Consider the following 19,210-nt stretch of genomic DNA (forward strand, 5'->3'; position numbering starts at 1 on the left):
TGTGTGAGGGGGCCTTCTCTTTGCTCTACCTGGAAATAACTGGCAGGTATCAGATACTGCCCTTAGGAGACGGATCTAAGGTCCACACTTAAAGGCCATCCCCTCACAGTCCGAAAACACACAGAAAGAGACGCTTTGTCCTTTTATTTTACATCAGTTCACATATGTCGCCATTTGTGTGAAGTTGTGTTATACTGTAGCCCACCTTATTCACTCACTACAATATGCGCCAACAGCGGTGGGAAAGCTCTTGCTGCTGTATATACGGGCTGCTTGTGGCCACATGGCGGGGTCTGCAGTTTCGCTACGCCATGTCTCACGCCCAGTGTTTCCCAATGCGTCCCCTGAAAGGCATCTGAAACACACACACACGCACACACACACACACACATGCACACACACTCACATTCACATGTACGTAGACACACATTCACACACACACACACACACACACACACACACACACACAAACACAATCACAAAAAGCACACACAAGCAAACGTGCGCGCACACACACACACACACACACACACACACACATACACACACACGCACACACACACACACAAACAGCTCAAGAGCGAGCGCGGAGCACAGAGAGGAGGAAGTAACATGGCCAGGAGGCAAGGGCGACGCGAGGTCAGCGGCCGCCGTGCCCCTGAGCCAGGCACTTTACCTGAACTGCTCCAGTGTGACTGAGCCCAGCCACCACAAAGGGCTCACATAAAGAGCGGCTTTATGCGCCGGGCCCCGGAGTACAAGTGTGTTAGAGAGGGGTCTGGTTGGCAAATAAAATGCCGCTGTCTGGGTTTTTCAAGACGCGCGGCCGATAAAGCAAAGAAAACAGCATCGGCGTCCCGCGTATTCCAGGAACAGCTTAGATGCATGGCAGGCAGAAATGTTTTTTTGAAGAGAGGAGAGCAACAAAAGAAAATGTGCTTTGAAAATAAATATGGGGTGGCATGAGATAGTTTGTTTTACTATAACCTAGTATCCATAAATCATTCTAAAATGGATTGATAAAGAATTGATAAAGTATTCATAATGCCTCATGATTGAGAATACATACTGTATTTATAACTAGGCTACTTAAAAAATAATAACAGCACTCAAAGAGTTGTAAGTATAAACCTGTTATACTGTATAAATCAAAATACACACAATAAAGCTTTTTTTAAAATAATGGCCTTATATAAAATGCTGTTTATTCACCAAATGCTCATTATCCACCAAATATTTGTTACCCGTGGACCCATGTGTGGCTTCATACTAGTTTTCCTATTCATAGGTGTGATACTTTAAGCTTTAAGGTCTTGCAATATATCGTCATCATAGCAAGCTTAGCAAGGCAGGCTTATATCAGTCACGACAATCCTTACATTCATGCTTTTTGGACACTGGATACATAAAGATGCCAAAATATTTCTTAAGGCATGCATATTACGCTGATAACCTAATAGTTGATTTAGTACAGAGAGAAACCAAAAGGTTATCTAATGAAATAAATCCTAAGGTATCAATAAAAACTCCCAGCTTCTCGGCGGTGTGTGTGTCAATCTCCAGACATGAGGACACTCCAGGCGCTCTCACACAACCTCAACAGCCCTTGGAAAAGGCCCAGACACACTGTCTCAGTACAAAAAAAACAACAATTGACCGAAAAAGACCCCAGCAAGTCACGTCTCGACAAGAGGCTGGTGTAAGACAAACACAGAGCAACAGAGAGAGAGAGAGATAGAGAGAGAGAGAGAGAGCGTGGTCAGAGAAAGGAAGAGAGAGAGAGAGAAAGAGGGATAAAGGAAAAGTGGTTGAGAGGTGACGGCTAGGGCAAAAAAAAAGAGAGAGATGCCATGAAAGAAAAGAAAAAACAAAAGAACATTAGAAGAGGGCGCGATGGAGGATTACTGCAGTGAAAAGATGAAAAGTAGCAAGTAGAGCGTGCAAGGCGTCGCTAGCAGATGGAGAATGTGTGTCAGGAGGGACATTACGGGCAGGCGCGAAAGCGGGAAAACAGACGGAGGGGAGGATAGAGAGGAGAGGAGCGGAGCGGGGACGAGTGTGTCGCCGCTTCACTTTTTGCAGCGGCGGTGTATGAGATGCACGATAAGAGTGGAGGTATATCTCTCACGGGGGGAACCTGTGCGCACAGGCCTGATAGAGAGGAGAGTGTGCGATCATTAAGGGCAGAGAGTGAGAAGGCAGGAAAAAAGAGCTGGATCTTGATAAATGGGAAGGAGAGAGAAGAGCTTGGGCTCAGCACATCAACAAAAAAAACAATGGAATGGAAGATGGATAGAATAGTGTGTGTGTGTGTGTGTGTGTGTGTGTGTGTATGTGTGTGAGAGAGAGAGAGAGAGAGCATATGTGTGTGCGTGCATTTGTGTGTGTGTGTGTGTGTGTGTGTGTGTGTGTATGTGTGCGCACATGCATGGAGTGGGGGAGGTGTCAGCAGGGGAGACATGAGGAAGGGCTGAGGGGGGGCGGTGGGCCCTTTGACAAGGAGGCACTGTTTTTCTTTACTATTATTTTAAGCCTGTGTCCACCCTTACCCCCGTATGGTGGTCCAGTCCCTTAATGAACACAACACTCTTGCCCCCTTGCCTTTTTAATTACTCAACCAGGCCTGACCGGCTACCATAAAGGCCCTCCAGAGCGGCGCTGAGAGGAGGACAATGGGTCCAGAGAGCCGCCCGAGAGGCCTCCGGGAGAGAGAGAGTGGCCAGGACCAGGGGCCCGGAGCCTGGACCCTGTAGCTGGGGTGGGGGGGGGGGGGGTGGGGGTTCCTCCTTAGCTGTCCTGGCTCGGAGGACCACCACAGGCCTCCTCAGGAGAGGAGAGGAGAGAGGAGTGGGGTGGAGATCTGGTCAGATGGCACTCGAAAGAGCCCGACGTTAAGGGCCCCCCTGACACGCTTCAGAAGGCCGCGGACTCGAGGAGAAGAGGAGAGGAGAGGAGAGGAGAGGAGAGGAGTGGACAGGGGTGGGGTGGAGAGGAGTGGCAGCCACTGGCTGAGTTGAGGTTGTTTCGGTCTGGTGCTGGTGCTGGTGGTGCTGGTGCTGGTGGTGGTGCAGCTGTGGCTGACTGACTGTGCTCGCTGCTGGGGCCTGGCCCTAATAGAAGAGGGCTACTGTAAGGAGCGGGACAATTAGATGGGAAGATGTTCACATGGCATCTGGTGTTTTCCGTCTATTGTTTTTTGTTTTCTGTCGCTCAGTGATCAATGAAAGCAGAACATGCGTTTAGCAGGAGCGGTCAGAGAGAGAGAGAGAGATACAGAGGGAGAGGGACAGGGTGAGGGGTGGGGGTGTGGGGGGAGGAGAAAAAGAGGAAGTGAGGTTGCAAATGCCTCCCCCCCCTCCTCCCCCCAAGAAAAAGCACTCCATCCTTGTGCTGACACCGGGATGAGCCCATTGGCTCGTCCCTAACGAGGTGTTTACACATCAACAGCTCGCATTCAGGTTATCTGAGCGCCGAGGTCCCCGGGATATCGCCAGCCTCGACACAAGCCCCCACAATGCAATGGGCCCTGCAGGTGCAATCCATCATTCCAGCACAATCATCCCGGCCAATCTGTAACAATCTCAGCTTATCTTAATGGGCTGCTGTCAGTCAAAACGCAGGCTATCGAATAACCCGAGAGGAAATGTACAGAGACAAATTAAAACAGGATGAGAGGCAGATAAAATGGGACAGGAGAGAGAAATAAACGTCAAAAAGGTGAAAATTAATAAATCAATGAATTAAATAAAATGGTGTCAAGAGGTCTCACAGGTCTTGTGTGTGTCAATTGTGTTCACATTTTGGACACTAGGCCCCGGTAATTTGAGAACAATTTGGTTCAGAGGCCAAAATGTGACAAGTTAGCTTGGCCAAGTTGCTTTGTCTGGCTGACAGCGGCTAATGGCATTCCCCATTGTCGTGTCACATTCCTGCGTGTCACAAACAACTGTGACATCGCCGCAGAATGGGGCTGCCTTTAGAACACCCAGTCCCCCGGTGAATGCCGAGTCCTCTAAAAGAAGGAGAGTCAATTAATGATGCCACCATTACATATCCACATAGACAAAGAGAGAAAGTACAGAAGAGAGGGGAAGAGAGGAAAAGTGGGTGAAAGAAAGACATTGAGAGACCAAGAGAGGGAGAAAGACAGAGATATTTGCTTCTTCAATTCCTTTAAAAATGTTTAAGAATTGTTCATTTTAATCTTAAGTGCAAGTAAGCATTTTATCAAATTATGCCTAACAGTCACTGACTCAACATCTCAATGGTTGTATGTACACAGATATTTAAAAACATACACATGCAAAACATGATATGAAACTCATTCAGATAGGCACCTGCCAATCTGAGATGCCGTCACTTAACATTTCCTGACCTCCTATGCCCCCTTGTGGTGAATAGTATAGGTGCATAGTATGAGTGCAAAGGAGCAAAGAAGTAGCTTTGAATAATAATGAAACTCTATTGTCTTAAGAACAGGCAACTAAAATGACTTTGAACACAACGTTTATTGCAAATGTACACAACATATTTTAGACATTACACAACCTCTTTTTCAAAGCAAATAAATAGTAAGGGCTTTCAGGGTGAGGTCCATCACATATTCTGAAGAACATTACAAACATTAAGATGTCTATAAACACAGATGCAAAAATGCACAAAACACTGTTTGGAATAATCATGTATGGGAAAAAGTGCTCTTTAAAAAGAAATCTTTGAAATAAGTAAAACAATATCGAACTCGGAAAGCATTTCCCTGAGTGTAAATAGACATTTTGGCATTGACAACCCTTGTGAGCAGGGTGCCCAACACACCTTCCATAAGACCTACAAACATCTGCCACAACATAGCCACTGCGATGCACAGTTTCCAGCCTAACAAGCCCCCACTGCATAGCGTGGGTGTGCTGCGCACCACAGCACGATACTCTGCATGCCTCTGTATGAAAGCCTCCATCCACATACTCAGGCTCAGTGCTGTGGTTTTCGTAAGCGTGTCTTTTCCCCCAGCGGTTTCCTGCGTCGGTTCCTACTCCGGGCGCTCCGAGGCTGGCCATGAAGTCACGCTGTTTGTGTCGTGCTCAAACAGCAGACGAGCTCACCGTACAATTGGCGACACGTTACGGCTTTCTATCCCCATTTTGAACGGTCTGTGGTTTAAACTCGCAGCGGCGCGATTAAAGAATCCAACCCGAAACAGGAACACGCAGTCTCACTTCCTGCCCCCCGCTGATCATCAGAGCTCGCGGTTCCGTCGCGGGATGACGATCTTGCGGTAGGTGCGCCTCTCCGAGATGTTGCGCCGGACCTTGACGATAGGCGGCGGCGCCGTCTCCAGCTCCAGCGAGGGGCTGGAGTGGGACCTCTTCATCCCGCCGTCCGCCTCGTCCTCCTCCTCCTCCTGGGCATCCTTGCACACCTGGTGGTCGAACAGGCTCAGGTCGTCGGCGGTGACCTCGGACTTGGACGTGCGCTTCAGGCTGCTCCAGGCCTCCAGCATCTGGACGTACACCTCGTACCGGCATCTCTGCGTGGAGAGAAACGGCGACAAGACCCTTAGGTGGACAGTACTGACTGCAGTCCCACGTCACATCACGTATTGTTGTGCACTTAGATAGGTGACAAATACTACCATAATACTATTACAACTGATCTAAGCACACCTTTCCATTTTTACTATAAACGTGTTAACGTAAACTACCCCCAACTGTAACATCAAAGTACATTGTTTGATAACATGCATTAACTTGGCCCAAGAGTGCATATGGGCTTTACTTGTGCACATCACTTCCACTCTGACACATGCACATATTTGGACTTTCCCCAGTACGGCATATACAGCGCTCAGTACATGAACTGACTGCAATATAAACTCAAAAGTCGTCGTGCACACACAAACCGGAAATTTGACATTTGACACAATTTCACAACACCCTCACAATTTGACATTTGACACGTACATGCAAAATGCATGTTTCACATTTTTTACAACATCCTCCTGTGAAGATCAGGTGGGTAGCCATAACACACACACACACACACACACACACACACACACACACACACACACACACACACACACACCTCATGCTGGAAGTAGTCCTCCTTGATCTTGTACTCCTCCAGCTCCCTGGCTTTGGGCTTGCGTCCTTCAGAGAAGCTCTCCTGCAGCGCGGCCAGGTCCTCCTGGAAGGACTGCAGCATGGCGGCATGGGACTGCAGCTGCTTGTCCTGTGGGATAGTGGACCCAGCAGCAGGAGCATGGCTTAGTACAACACTGGATATCTGAGAACTATAAATTAATCTTTAATAACTCTCTAGTAATGGATAACAAATGAATCTTTCTCTAGTAATGCCTAATAACGCCAGAGCTTTAGCAACGCTTTCTGTGTTGCAAACGACCACCACTGGATCGAAACTATACTCGAACTTTAGAATATGGTCCAGAGGTTGTATGAGACAAAACTGGCTGAAAAGGGTGAATGAAAAACTCATCTGGGATTTATATTTCAAGTACTTTTTGAGTGAGGCACAAATAAATGTCAAATGATAGCCTGCTGTGCAGTAGTGAAATCCTGCAACAAATCTTGCAAGTGGATTTCACCCACTAGGAGTGAAATCTGTCTGGTTAAAATCCTAAAACTAACCCTAGAAATAAAACAACAAGACAGCAATTAAAGGCCTTTTCCACTTTAAAGTGTCCCTTTGCTTGAAAAGGGCTATTTCCATGCAAAGGGTTCAGCTCCAGAATGTTCCATACCAGGGGAAGAGAGGACTGTGATGCGGGTAGAATGGGTCGGGAGAATTTCCGCTGAGAGCCCACCGCTGCCGGGAACGGAGGGGAGGAGAACAGGGCCGACACCAGGTTTATCCGAGCAATCCAGGAGCTCATCTGGTCTGTGGAACTGTGACGGACAACAACAACTTAGCCAATAGGAAAGCCCCTGAGTCTTAGCTATACATCACAGGCAGAATGCCTCTCAGACAGAGAGAATATGCAGAATGTTAATATTTACATTCCATAGTTCAGAGTATGTTAGGCAGGTGCTTTATCCAAAGTAAATCACAGGCACTGGATAACACAAAGCGATATATATACCCACACATACACCTCAGGAATGCTATGTATGTGTCACACCTGCAGTCTTTTATTTACAAACATTTCCGCAGTAACAATCCAGTTAAATAAAAGCTTGAAAGCCTGTGCCAGCCCAGAGAGTAGTGTACTCACGCCGCCTCAAACAGGAAAACTCGCCAGTCGGCCGTCTGCAGCCGGAAGACGTGCGGCCGCTTAGTGTAGTCCACGGCCCGCTCCGCCAGCGCATGGTGCACGCTGACCACCTCCTCCGAGCTGTGCCAGTCTGAACTGTAGTCGTCCTGCAGCAGCAATAGGAGGGCACAGAGGTGGAGCAGAGGTCAGTCAAAAGGTAAGACACCAGGTTACAGAGACTGACAGATACACAGTGTGTGTGTGTGTGTGTGTGTGTGTGTGTGTGTGTGTGTCTGTGTGTGTGTGAGAGAGAGAGAGAGAGAAAGAGAGACAGATAGAGGTGAAGGAGAGGTGAGTAAAAAGGTAAGACACCAGGTTACAGAGACTGACAGATACACAGTGTGTGTTTGTGTGTGTGAGAGAGAGAGAGAACAGAAAGATAGAGAGAGAGGGAGAGAAAAAGAGAGAGAGAGGTGAAGGAGAGGTGAGTAAAAAGGTAAGACACCAGGTTACAGAGACTGACAGATACACAGTGTGTGTGTGTGTGTGTGTGTGTGTGTGAGAGAGAGAGAGAGAACAGAAAGATAGAGAGAGAGGGAGAGAAAAAGAGAGAGAGGTGAAGGAGAGGTGAGTAAAAAGGTAAGACACCAGGTTACAGAGACTGACAGATACACAGTGTGTGTGTGTGTGTGTGTGTGAGAGAGAGTGTGTGTGTGTGAGAGAGAGAGAGAACAGAAAGATAGAGGGAGAGAAAAAGAGAGAGAGAGGTGAAGGAGAGGTGAGTAAAAATGTAGACACCAGGTTACAGAGACTGACAGATACAGTGTGTGTGTGTGTGTGTGTTTGTGTGTGTGTGAGAGTGTGAGTGAGAGAGAGAGAAAGAGAGAGAGAGGTGAAGCAGAGGTAAGTTAAAAGGTAAGACACCAGGTTACAGAGAATGACAGATACACAGTGTGTGTGTGTGTGTGTGTGTGTGTGTGTGTGTGTGTGTGTGTGTGTGTGTGTGTGTGTGTGTGTTTGTGTGTGTGTGTTTGTGTGTGTGAGAGAGTGTCAGTGAGAGAGCGAGAGAGAGAGAGGGGGTGAAGCAGAGGTAAGTACGGTAAAGGTAAGACACCAGGTTACAGAGACTGACAGATACACAGTGTGTGTTTGTGTGTGTGTGAGAGAGTGTGAGTGAGAAAGAGAGAGAGAAAGACAGACAGAGAGAGACACATACGAGATATAAAAATATCCCCGTCTCACTGCATGGTTCTGTGTAAAGCCCAACTCACACCAAAGATCCGCGACGAAACGAAACCGAGTTGCAGCGGCGTGAATTCAATGTTGCACGTCGTTGCAAACCGTCGCAAAGCATTCAACATGTCTAGTCGCAGCTGCAATCGCAACTCATCTCGTCGCAAATCTTTGGTCTGAACCCCACTTAACAAGTAACATGAATGTATGGTAAAGTTGACAAGGCGCCACAGCTGAACCCTCACCTTCTGTAAGTAGAGGACCATCCCCTTCAGCACAGCATAGAAGGTCTTCCAGCTTCTCTTTCCCCATGGCGCTAAAAAAAACACATTCAGCATGTAAGATTATATCATGAACGTAATGTAGTGGCTAGGGAACTTGGCTAACATGCAGTAGCCACACGGAGTGTTGCCACAAATTCCTGGAAGCCACTGTTGTGCCCTAGAGCAAGGGGCCTAACCCAAAGTTGTTCAACGGAAACTGGCCCCTGGAGTATCTGTAAGTCACTTCGGATAAAAGTGTCCAAATGTCTAAATGCATAAGTAAAAAGAAATTCATTATGAAACCCCATACAAAGCCATACAAAGTCGAAATAATTCACTGTAGATGAAGTGAATAATGTAAAAGAAACACCTGTCAACCAATACTTCTGCACCTACTAACCAAGAAGACAAACATTACACTTAGAAACACTTGGTTTGTCTGCAGGGGCCCTCTCCACAGTATCTGTTATGTATAATGATATTTTGAGCCTTGTCGGTGTCTTAAGGAGGCTATAGCTACATGCTATTTTGTTGCAAATGCATATTCCAGTCTTACTCAAACCTATTCTCATTAATGTTGTTGTTATCTACATCAATCATCTAAAAATAGACTACGGATTGAAGTTAGAGCGAAATTTCCCTTAAAGCTGAAAGGATATTTCGGACAGTCCTCCGCTAAGACAATCACCACACTCCCCACACACTCACTGCGTTTGCCGTCGATGTCGGCGTGAGCCTTGCGCTTGAGGAAGCCCTTGTGGAAGACCGTGGCCTTCTTGTCGTGGGGAACACTCTGGAAAGGGTTTCCCTTGGAGCGCAACGCTGGGTCTGTAGCCGCATCCTCCGGTAACATCATGGAGCTCTGCAGCTCTTTCTCATCTCTGGGAGGAATCACACCATACAGAGAAAGATCATCAGAGTTCATGATTAATAATCTTCTTATTATATTATCAGTTAAAAGGGAAAAGGAGGGAGGGATAGAGTATGAGTGATAGAGAGCCTAGGAGAGAGAGAGAGAGAGAGAGAGAGAGGGAGAGATAGAGAGATTACAGATAGACAAGTAAGGACGCAAGATTAGTAATCAATCCCAACTCTGCTGTGGTTTTAAATATTTTATGCAGCTTCTACTCACACTGCCCACTCCAAAGGCTCATTCTTGATAGAGTTGTACAGGCCCTGAAACAGAAGTTTTCATATTTGCTCACTTGTACGTTTTCTTTTTCTTCTTTTTCTGTTCTTCAATAATTTTCTTTGTTGGTTGTGTATTGAAATAGTGAATTAAATACAACTGAATACAAATGCAAACCACTGTTTTGATTTTCATGATTTCCCCAACACACTCCTTGTTATAAGACATGAGAGAACACCTAGAACAGAGCTACAGGTAGTCCAGTCTCACTTGAATGAGCAGATGTAGTCCCAGGTTACCTTTAGCACGTCTTTATTGAAGTTTTCCCCGTCATTCATCCCATCCAGATTGGACACAAAGCTGGACTGTGACATGGCTTTACCCACATTCTGTAAATAAGACCAAAAGCTTCGCTGAGGCAATGCTCAAGAAACTCAACAGAAAACGAGATATCAAATAATTTCTCAGCAGGTCCAATGGTTTTCTATATATATATCTCTGTGAATGTGCAACTTCAGAATGTATTCTTAGATGCAGCAGACCTGTATCTCGTGCATTTACTGGAAAGAAACACTCCAAATACAGAAGTATACATCATCATGGTTTTTGACATCTACTGTAGGTAATATGTGGTTTTGCTCTGCAGAATACTGTGACAGAGATGTGATGTCTCAGTGTATTTAAATACACTCTAAGTATACACACTGAGTCATGACTAACTCATAACCTATTTCCTTTTCAGTGGAGGTCTTTGAAAGGCACGCACATGCAGTATTTCACACTCACCTGTCCATGAAGATCACTGTTCAGAAGCATCATAGCACAGGTGAGAGTCAGAACTGCACCTACAGGAACAAGAATTTCCTCGTTTGAATTGAAATCTCTATCAATATCAACATACCACACCCTACAGCTATCCAATGAGCTAACTAGGCATCAGATGTTCATCCTGATTACTGTTTAACAAAGAGTATTCTGACAGTTTAAAATAACCGTCCATGTTTCCATGGAAAAAAACGAGCGACACTGCGTGAATAGCCAAACTACATAATAGATGAATCATCAATAGCTAATGATCAGCGTGAACAAAAGGCCACGATCACAACGCAATTGCAGTTTGAACCGAGCCGAGCTGAATCAGAGCTCGCTGGCCCGCGGTCAGTTACCTGCCGAGGGGAAGGCGTGTGGATTGCACTCCTGCAGGCGACTGGAGAAGCGCTGGAGGACCCTCTCCCGCTCCTGCGTCTCACCGATCAGCACCACCACTTTCAGGAAAGACCTGGCGAGAGAGAACAAGGGGACAGGACCGGTGGGTTCCGCTGCTGTTCTCAGTATGACAAGATGGAGGAGCTCACTTGAAAGGTCATGACCCAAAATAAGCAGTTCATGATCGTGTTATTTTTCATATCCAAATAATCATATCTTACTTAAGATTGATCATGTCTTCTAATATCCATATACAGTTTATTTCCTTTCCCAAACACACACACACACACACACACACACACACACACACACACACACACAAATCATATAAGAAATGGACCTCTCTCCTCACCTCAAAGCCTGGTCCAGAGTTTGACCCGTGAAGTCAAAGAACTTCAGATACTCCTCTCCAACAGCCCGGCTGAAATCATTACTGAAACAGAGTTGGCACAAGTGAAAAACTCCTCTCTGTTTCTTATTACCTCAGCAGATCGGTATAAGGAAGTGAGAAGAAACGTGTGGCTGTGCAACCACTTGTACAACAATGCGTTTTTGTTTTGTTTCGACAACACATTTTTTGTTTAGCTTTTAGTGTGCATAAGTGGCATGGATAAGGATGACTTAACAGTAATGCTGTAACATGATCACATACACACACACACACACAGACACACACACACACACACATTACGACGACACACAACACACAATAAACAACACACAACACACACACACACACACACACACACACACACACACACACACAGCCACAAGTGTCCCTGTGAGTGCCCCATCACTCTTACTCTTTGTCCAGATGTCGGACCACATCTGTGCGGTGCATGCCCTCCAGCCTGAAGAGCTTCTCCGCCAGCCTGCGCGCCTCCTCTCTGTCTACCGCGCCTCCGTTCATGTACGGCACCGCCGCCGCCGCCGCCGCCTCCTCCTCCTCCTCCTCCTCCTCCTCCTCTGAATCCCCCGTCCCCTGCATCTGTCCCTCCAACTGCTCCGTTGTCTCCTCCATATGCCTCTCTAATGAGTCCTCTCCCTCCGTCGCACTCGCAGGCTGCTCTGTCGGCGTCTGTTCGCGTGCGCTGGGTTGAGCACAGCCAGGCTGCTCTGTTCCGCCAGTCTGCCGTGACGCCTCTGTGGTCTCGAGGTGCTCCTCCTCTAGCTGTTTGGTTTCGGATTGTTCCGGACTGCTCTCTGTCTGTCTCTGAGCAGCTTCTCCTGACTGATCCATTGAAGCCTGTTCCGATTCATCTGTTATTTCGTTCTTGTTGGACTCTTTGCTTTCAGTCTGCGTTGTCTGTTCTGTGGGGTTTGTCTCAGCTGACTCTTCAGCTTGACTTGTCTCAGCTGACTCTACCCCCTGGGGCTCATCTGACTGTTCTACCAATTTGGGCATATCAGAGTCCTCCATATCTGCCTCCTCAGGATGCTCAGTCTCATCAGAGAGTCCACCTTCCATTGTTTTGTCCGTGTGTTCCGCCTGTGCTGACGCTTGTTCCGTCTCCAAGGGTTCTGATTCCGCTGTACACAGAGACTGTTCCGTCTCCTCGGACTCCGAAGAGGCTTGTTGCTGCTGTGGCTGCTCCTCAGCTTCCATGTTCTCCACCTCTGTCTGGTCCACCAAACACTTCAGCGCCTCTGTCTTTTCTAAACACTGATCTGTCTCCTCCACGTCTCCACCAGTAACACATTCAGGGGTCTGACCGGTCTCAGTCCTTTCAGCTTCTGTAGTATCCCCTAATGACTCCTCAGTCTCCTCCTCAGTCGGTGAAGACGATGCGGCTTCGAGCATCAGCTGAGTGACCTCTGACTTCTCCCCCCCGTCCGACCCCTCCGACCCCTCCTCACATGCTGAGGTCTCCCCTGGGTCGCTGGAGCTCTCGCTGGGCTGGGGCTGCTCTCCTGTCTCTGGACGTTCCCCTCCCTCCACGTGGTCACTGTGCGGCCGTGACGAATCCTCCCAGCCGTCTGAGTCGCTTCCTGGGGGCTGGAAGCAGTCCTGGGGCTCGGTGGGCTGAGGAGGCGTCATCTGGTCCGCAGACGTGGGGTCCTCGTCAGGGTCACACCGTTCGTCTTCCCCTGACAGTGGCATTTCCTCTGAGTCTGTGCTCTGCTGGGTGAGTGCAGTCGGCTCCCTGTAAACAGTAAAGTCACACACTAGTACAGTACAGCTCCACCAAAACCTGAAGTATACTGCATATCGTGAGCTGAGAATTATAAGGTTCTATCTCCATTTTGGTCGAAATTGAGTTTTTGACATCATCTGATCCATTAGGTGCTTATTAATGCCTGTGTGGTGTTATTTTTGAAAAAAAAAATTAAAAAGTTAATTATTAGCAAAATAAAAAGGTACTACAGTACAATTTTGCTAGCTATGTAAAACTTTGATGCTCAATATCTCAGAACTACCCTAAACGGAGATAGAACCTTATAATTCTAAGCTCACGATATGTTAAATTCTTACTTGTACTGTAAGTTGTAGGCAAACAAAGAATACGGTTCACATTTTAACCACAACAATGAAGTCTTTTTACACGTACGTTTGCACGTGTTAAAAGGTTGAAAACGCTCTTGTGGTCAACAATTGCAGTTAGGAACACAAGCTTAATCGCTTGTACTATCTGCATAGGTTTTAGATTACATTTAAGCCATGTGCGGTGTGTTTTGTATAAACATACACACCCTACTGTGTCCTCGTCATTACAGCACAAGCTGCTGTTTGTCCACACACGTTCTGCATCTTGAGCTGAGTCACTCCACATGGTCTCCTTCTCATCCACCACCTCCAGCGCATCACCATCACTTCCTCCATCTGTGCCGCAGCTCAGCTCCTGCTCCTGCTGCTCCGTCGCTGTGATGGTCACCGGGAGGGGCTGGTCCTCCTCCTCCTCCTCCTCCTCCTCCTCCTCCTCCTCTTCCTCCTCCATTCCAGGAGTCTCTGGATGACCACCACTGCTTTCTGGGATGTCGGATGTCTCAGTGTTCTCCTCGGCCTCTGCCGGGGCCATCTCCTCCACTGTGAGCTCTTCAGGCTGACTTATCTCTGTATGGAACACAATGGCGCTCATTAATACAGTCAGACTACAGCCTCAGGGCGCTGATATCACATTCCATGTGCCGAGCCGCAAACGGAATTGAATGACTCAAGTGTCACTGGGAGGCCAGGATTCTAAATTAGATGAAGAGAGGGCGTTGCCGACTCAGAGAGTAAATAAAAGCCATATTTCCATTAAAAAACACTATAATTGGTAGAATAAAGAATACATTTCATTTGTAGATACAGTCATTACAATACTACCAAGTATATGTGTTCCCTGAGACAAAAAGAGGTTTTAACAGTTATTAACAGAGACCTATACAATGAGTACTGTTTGGAACAGTTGTCAGCTAACAAATTCATCCTCACATGCCTGACTCCTTGAGCCAAAAAAAGGTTGTATGAAACACCTACTGAACATAGAACCTTTTCCATACAAACCACATTTTGGTTGAAGTGTAAATGTCCTATATGGAACTTTAATGTGGCTGGAAAGTACTTGTTAATCTTTTATCAGAGCAGCATAAACATCTAACAGCATAAGCTTCTATGGAAATAATGTAGGCTACAACACCTCCATCAGGCTCTTCTTTATCACCCGTCACCATCAGAGACATCGTCAGATCCGCCTCCACAGAATCACTGGCCTGTTGTGTGAAGCACAACACAGAAGTCACTGCATTAGCACATAGCTGGTTGCAAACCAGGGAGACACATACACAGACACAGACACATACACAGACACAGACACAGACACAGACACAGACACAGACACAGACACAGACACATACACATACACATACACATACACATACACATACACATACACATACACAGACACAGACACAGACACAGACACAGACACAGACACACACACACCAGGGCATGTTAACGAGGAGAACTTTGTAGAGGATTTGTGGATGCCCATGTTCTCATTCAGCTGCATTCACACTCATCAGGAAACTAATTCATTTGGGCCAGAGGAAACAACCAGATCCAGGGACAACTTTAGGACAGTCCCGCAGTTACACTTGCACAGGAAATAAACTATTAAGGTCCACAAACATTAAGACAAGAAGACACGAGGATGCACACAATCGAGATGTCTTACACACTCAGACCATGGTTCTTACTTAAACACTCCACAAGAAAAGGAAATATTTTGCCTTTTATCCTTTTGTTTCACTGCCTTACTGTCTGTCCCCCATGAACATGCAAAGTGAGACAACTCCATTTACATGTAATGTAATTCATACACATTTGCAATGTAAAGCACTTTGCAAATGATTTATATTTGTAATGTACTGTAGATGGCATGACATACAACCTAACCACATCGGACTTTCGATCTGAGTACCATACCTGTTGGTCGGAATCACTGCGCTGTTCTGACAGCCCCACCGACTGTGGTAACTTGACCTCATTACCATCAGTCACTGGCAGCATGTCGTCAGTCGACACAGGGTACGTGGGTGTTGATGGGACCAGAGAAAGAGGGTTAACCACCCAGTCCGGACTAACTCCATCACTGCAGCTCAGTTCGTCCACAGAGCTGCTGTCCGTCATTGGCGAGGGGAGGTCCGTGGGGGTGGTGGGCACATCCCATTGGACCATGGCGAAGGAGAGCGGCACAGCGGGAATGGTGATAGGGTAAGCGGCGAGGGACTCGGGCTCGTCACAGGGCATGGGCCCCAGCCCAGAATGAAGGCTTCTGTCCCCACACAGGTCTATGGAACTCCCTTCATCCAAAATACTGGGGATGGCGCTCTGAAACCCAGCACAAAGAAGACCATTCGCTTCTTCCTCCATCTTGACTCTTGGCGTCAGTTCGGTACAGTTTCACTAGAGGGTGGTGACAGGGGCGTTCATTTTGATATCCGCTGAACGCCACAGTAGCAACATCCAGGCTGCGGAGGTGAAAAAAGAAGCAATTTCAACACTTAGTGCAGCACTATCTGAAAGACATGAACATGTCAAGGGTGAACAGTGACCAAAACATGCTATTACACAGCAGATTTCACACAGCCCCTTAACAATACTCTATCATGATCTCTAAATCCCTATAACATACAAAAAGATGTCATTCAGTTTGTACAGTTACCAAAGTACCTAATCCTTCTATTTTTAGAGTTGGCAAGCACCGAATTACTTTTTAGCTAAACTATGACAAGAATTTTATACACTGACACAATTCAAACAATAGACAAAGCAGTTGAGCAGGTCCTCTTTCTGAAAGCACACACCAGCCACTCCCTTACAAGCAATAGCAACGCTAGGCAACCAAGCTATTCTGTCACACCAAATAAGTGACAAACTTTTAATCTAGTTACTAGTGAGGAAATGTCTAAAGGACTTAATGTAAATGAGTGATAATAATTTTAACAGAAAATTCAGACTAAAGTCAATCTTAAACTGCCGGCAAGTCTAATCACATGGCTGATCATAAGCACCACACCAGGCGAAGTTAACATCCTCAAACATCACCTGCTAATATAACCGAATAAAGAGGAAAAGCACTTACTAGGCACCGTACCATTAAAACTGCCTTTTAACATTAAGATGATCTGTCAGGAACCACCAGAATCTCAAGACCGTGCTCTTCAGCCTGAACGGATGTGCTTTGCAATGTGCCTTTTTTGCTGAAATGCAGGGGTGCGTTTGAACTTCCTGACCACAAATGACAAACCTCCACTGCGAGATAGTGTGTGGAGGCAGAGAAGGTGTCAAGCAAAGATTAAGACAGACACATAGTCGTTTGAGGGTGTGGGGTTGAGTTTCATTCATGTGACTTCACCGCGCCAATTTATCTTTCTCTCCCATCACAATGATACAAATACTGTACATTAAATGTTTGCGGTCATAGTCGACTCAATGTCCCTCCTTTCCGCTTGGGTGCACACACACATACGCAACGAGAGCATACTGAGAACCACTGCTGAGATATTAGGCTTTAGTATTTAAATGAGACTGTTTGGAAGTCAAATACAAGTTAAGGAACTACACCAAGCCCAGCAGATCTGAACAAACACACCACAACAAAGAGGTAGTGTCCAAGCATAGTCTCCCTTACATCCACTTCTCTCTTTTTAGTCTCTCTCTCTCTCTCTCTCTCTCTCGCACACTCATAACTTTCTCTGTTATACTCACATCATCTAACCAACATCCGGGTCCATGTTGCCTTCAACTTCCTGTGGTGATGCTCACTTTTCACTTCCTGTTGAAGAAAGGTATGAAATATTACACTGAGGACGGGACGTGCCACACAAACAACACCAACTTTCCTTCCTGGAAATAGTTGGGGCTGTCATAAGTTGCAGCACTTTGCAGCCATACAAACAATGCTTTAGAGCACCACAGATACAGGCGCTTACATCACATATAGGCTACAGGCATGTATTCACATGTTCAGGCTTTCCAGGTCTACTACTAATGTCTCGCTGTGAAAGGGTAGGCAATCCAGTGAGAATTGTGACACAAAATGTTCCTCAGTCATGTTTGGCATAATAACACTGACACGTGACATCTAAGGTGAGATCTCTGACACGGTCTTATAAGCTCCACTCTATTGCATACAATAGAGAAGCTGAATGTTGTGGTTTATAGTAGCCTATTTGTGTTCTTGATTTTTAGAGAGGCTTCAAAAACGTCTACAACAAGGCAAAGAAAGTAGAAGTAGAAAAAGGGGAACAAGATCTATCTATTAAGCAACAGACAGCATTATCAGCTGCTGACTTTCACATTGCACAACTCATATAGTTCTGTCATGAGGATGCTGGGCATGTGTTTTCTAAGGTCATCACTCACAGATACACAGACAGAGAAACAGATAGACAGGCAGGCAGACAGTTGGATTAACATGGACTATAGGGAGAAGATTTTTATGCATACCTCATGAAACAGAAGAATAAGAAATTAACATGAAATACATTATTTTCAGCGACTCAGATCATACTGTACAGTCTAATAAAGTCCTAAAAAGGAAGACAGTCATGGTAGGCTACCTGAAGTGTAGACTCTAAAGGATTAGAAATTATTTAAAGAACGCTGGGTTAGGAAACCCTCAAGTTCGTTAACCCCAGGGCACCACACTCTGGCTCAAATGATCTGCACTTACCACTCATTTAAGTTAAAGCCACGTTCAGGTGCGCATCCTACATGGTCAACTGCAAACCAAAAGACTCCCCGAAACTCCTTAGAGGGCAGCTGCTCGGCTCAGTAGTGGAATCATCATAACAAACCCATGCATGCGCTGTCCTTTTCGCGCGCCAGGTGTCAAAAAAAGAGAGACGCCTGCAAACTCTCAAGAACCTTCCTCTTTCCTTCAATGTGCCAATGTTTGGTATAGCCTTCTCCGGTTACTCTATGGATCGTAGGCAAGGACACACCGGATCAAATATCGTATCGGTGTGTACATCAGTGGCAAAGGTGTGGAACAGAGCACGTTGACACAGTGACAACTGGAGATGGAAAAAACAAGCAAGGGCAGCGAGAAAGGCACTGTCGATTGGAGGACAACTAAACGCGGAAAGATAGGCTACCTGTGATAGTGGGGCCGACACCCATCGCCCGAGGCCATTTGACTGGAGAAGAGTTAAACTACATTCCTCCCATTCGTTCATCCACTAGAGGGGGTAGGACAAGACATTCTTGCGTTCATTAGAGTATTTGTGGAGGAGTTGAGGTTACTATTAGCCTAATGATAATTGCACCCCTACAAATGTAACTGCAGGGCGAGTGTCAAAATGACAGGGTTTTTAAGAGTTCGTTTTAAGGAATGCAGTGGCCTAGGCCTACTTTGGACATGAAAAACTACAGTGCAACAGCATTGCAAGTTACTGGAGAAATGCAGTTGCCTAGTTTGGACATGTTGGCCTAATACACTTACACTTACTTTCAGAACAAATGTAATGAAACTGCGTGGGTTTTTTTGTTCAATAGCCTAGCCTAACAACATTTGTTTTTAAAAGGGGCGCGTGAAGGTGCTTCAAAGGCGCGCAATGCCTGAATAGCCTATGCCTGCAGGGATCATTAATAGCCTAGATGAAATGTCTATTAAGACATTTTTGGTGATATGGCCTACTTCTCAATTAATTCCGGTGTGTTTGAACCACGTCAAAGATGGG

At 46.3% G+C, this 19,210-nt stretch overlaps 1 protein-coding gene across 3 annotated transcripts; it reads right to left on the bottom strand.

Annotated features, from left to right (window-relative positions):
• Nucleotides 1-4,482: 4,482 nt before the first annotated feature.
• On the bottom strand, nucleotides 4,483-18,568 carry LOC134100815 (PH and SEC7 domain-containing protein 2). Of its 3 annotated transcripts, XM_062554245.1 has the most exons (17): nucleotides 18,202-18,568; nucleotides 17,235-17,301; nucleotides 15,450-15,994; nucleotides 14,662-14,734; nucleotides 13,733-14,093; nucleotides 11,845-13,185; nucleotides 11,394-11,474; nucleotides 11,002-11,114; nucleotides 10,622-10,680; nucleotides 10,135-10,224; nucleotides 9,839-9,882; nucleotides 9,415-9,587; nucleotides 8,689-8,759; nucleotides 7,232-7,377; nucleotides 6,761-6,905; nucleotides 6,085-6,231; nucleotides 4,483-5,527 (listed from the first exon to the last, which is right to left on the bottom strand). In XM_062554245.1, exons 3-17 carry the CDS (start codon nucleotides 15,894-15,896, stop codon nucleotides 5,237-5,239), a joined length of 3,582 nt encoding a protein of 1,193 aa, XP_062410229.1. In that variant the 5' UTR covers nucleotides 15,897-15,994; nucleotides 17,235-17,301; nucleotides 18,202-18,568; the 3' UTR covers nucleotides 4,483-5,236. The 3 variants fall into 3 exon arrangements, with proteins under 3 accessions (XP_062410229.1, XP_062410230.1, XP_062410228.1); XM_062554246.1 differs by lacking the exons at nucleotides 17,235-17,301; nucleotides 18,202-18,568 and adding an exon at nucleotides 16,621-17,124; XM_062554244.1 differs by lacking the exons at nucleotides 17,235-17,301; nucleotides 18,202-18,568 and adding an exon at nucleotides 16,609-17,124.
• Nucleotides 18,569-19,210: the final 642 nt, after the last annotated feature.

Source organism: Sardina pilchardus, chromosome 14 (assembly GCF_963854185.1).
Source record: "Sardina pilchardus chromosome 14, fSarPil1.1, whole genome shotgun sequence".
NCBI lineage: Eukaryota > Metazoa > Chordata > Actinopteri > Clupeiformes > Clupeidae > Sardina > Sardina pilchardus.

Bases quoted from the DNA above. Each gene is read 5' to 3' on its own strand.
- LOC134100815 (XM_062554245.1), bottom strand. From the start codon at position 15,896: ATGGAGGAAGAAGCGAATGGTCTTCTTTGTGCTGGGTTTCAGAGCGCC. The intron at 11,475-11,844 runs GTAAGAGTGATG...ACTCTGTTTCAG, and splicing joins GTCCGACATCTGGACAAAGA to TAATGATTTCAGCCGGGCTG. The intron at 11,115-11,393 runs GTGAGGAGAGAG...CTCTCTCGCCAG, and splicing joins ACTCTGGACCAGGCTTTGAG to GTCTTTCCTGAAAGTGGTGG.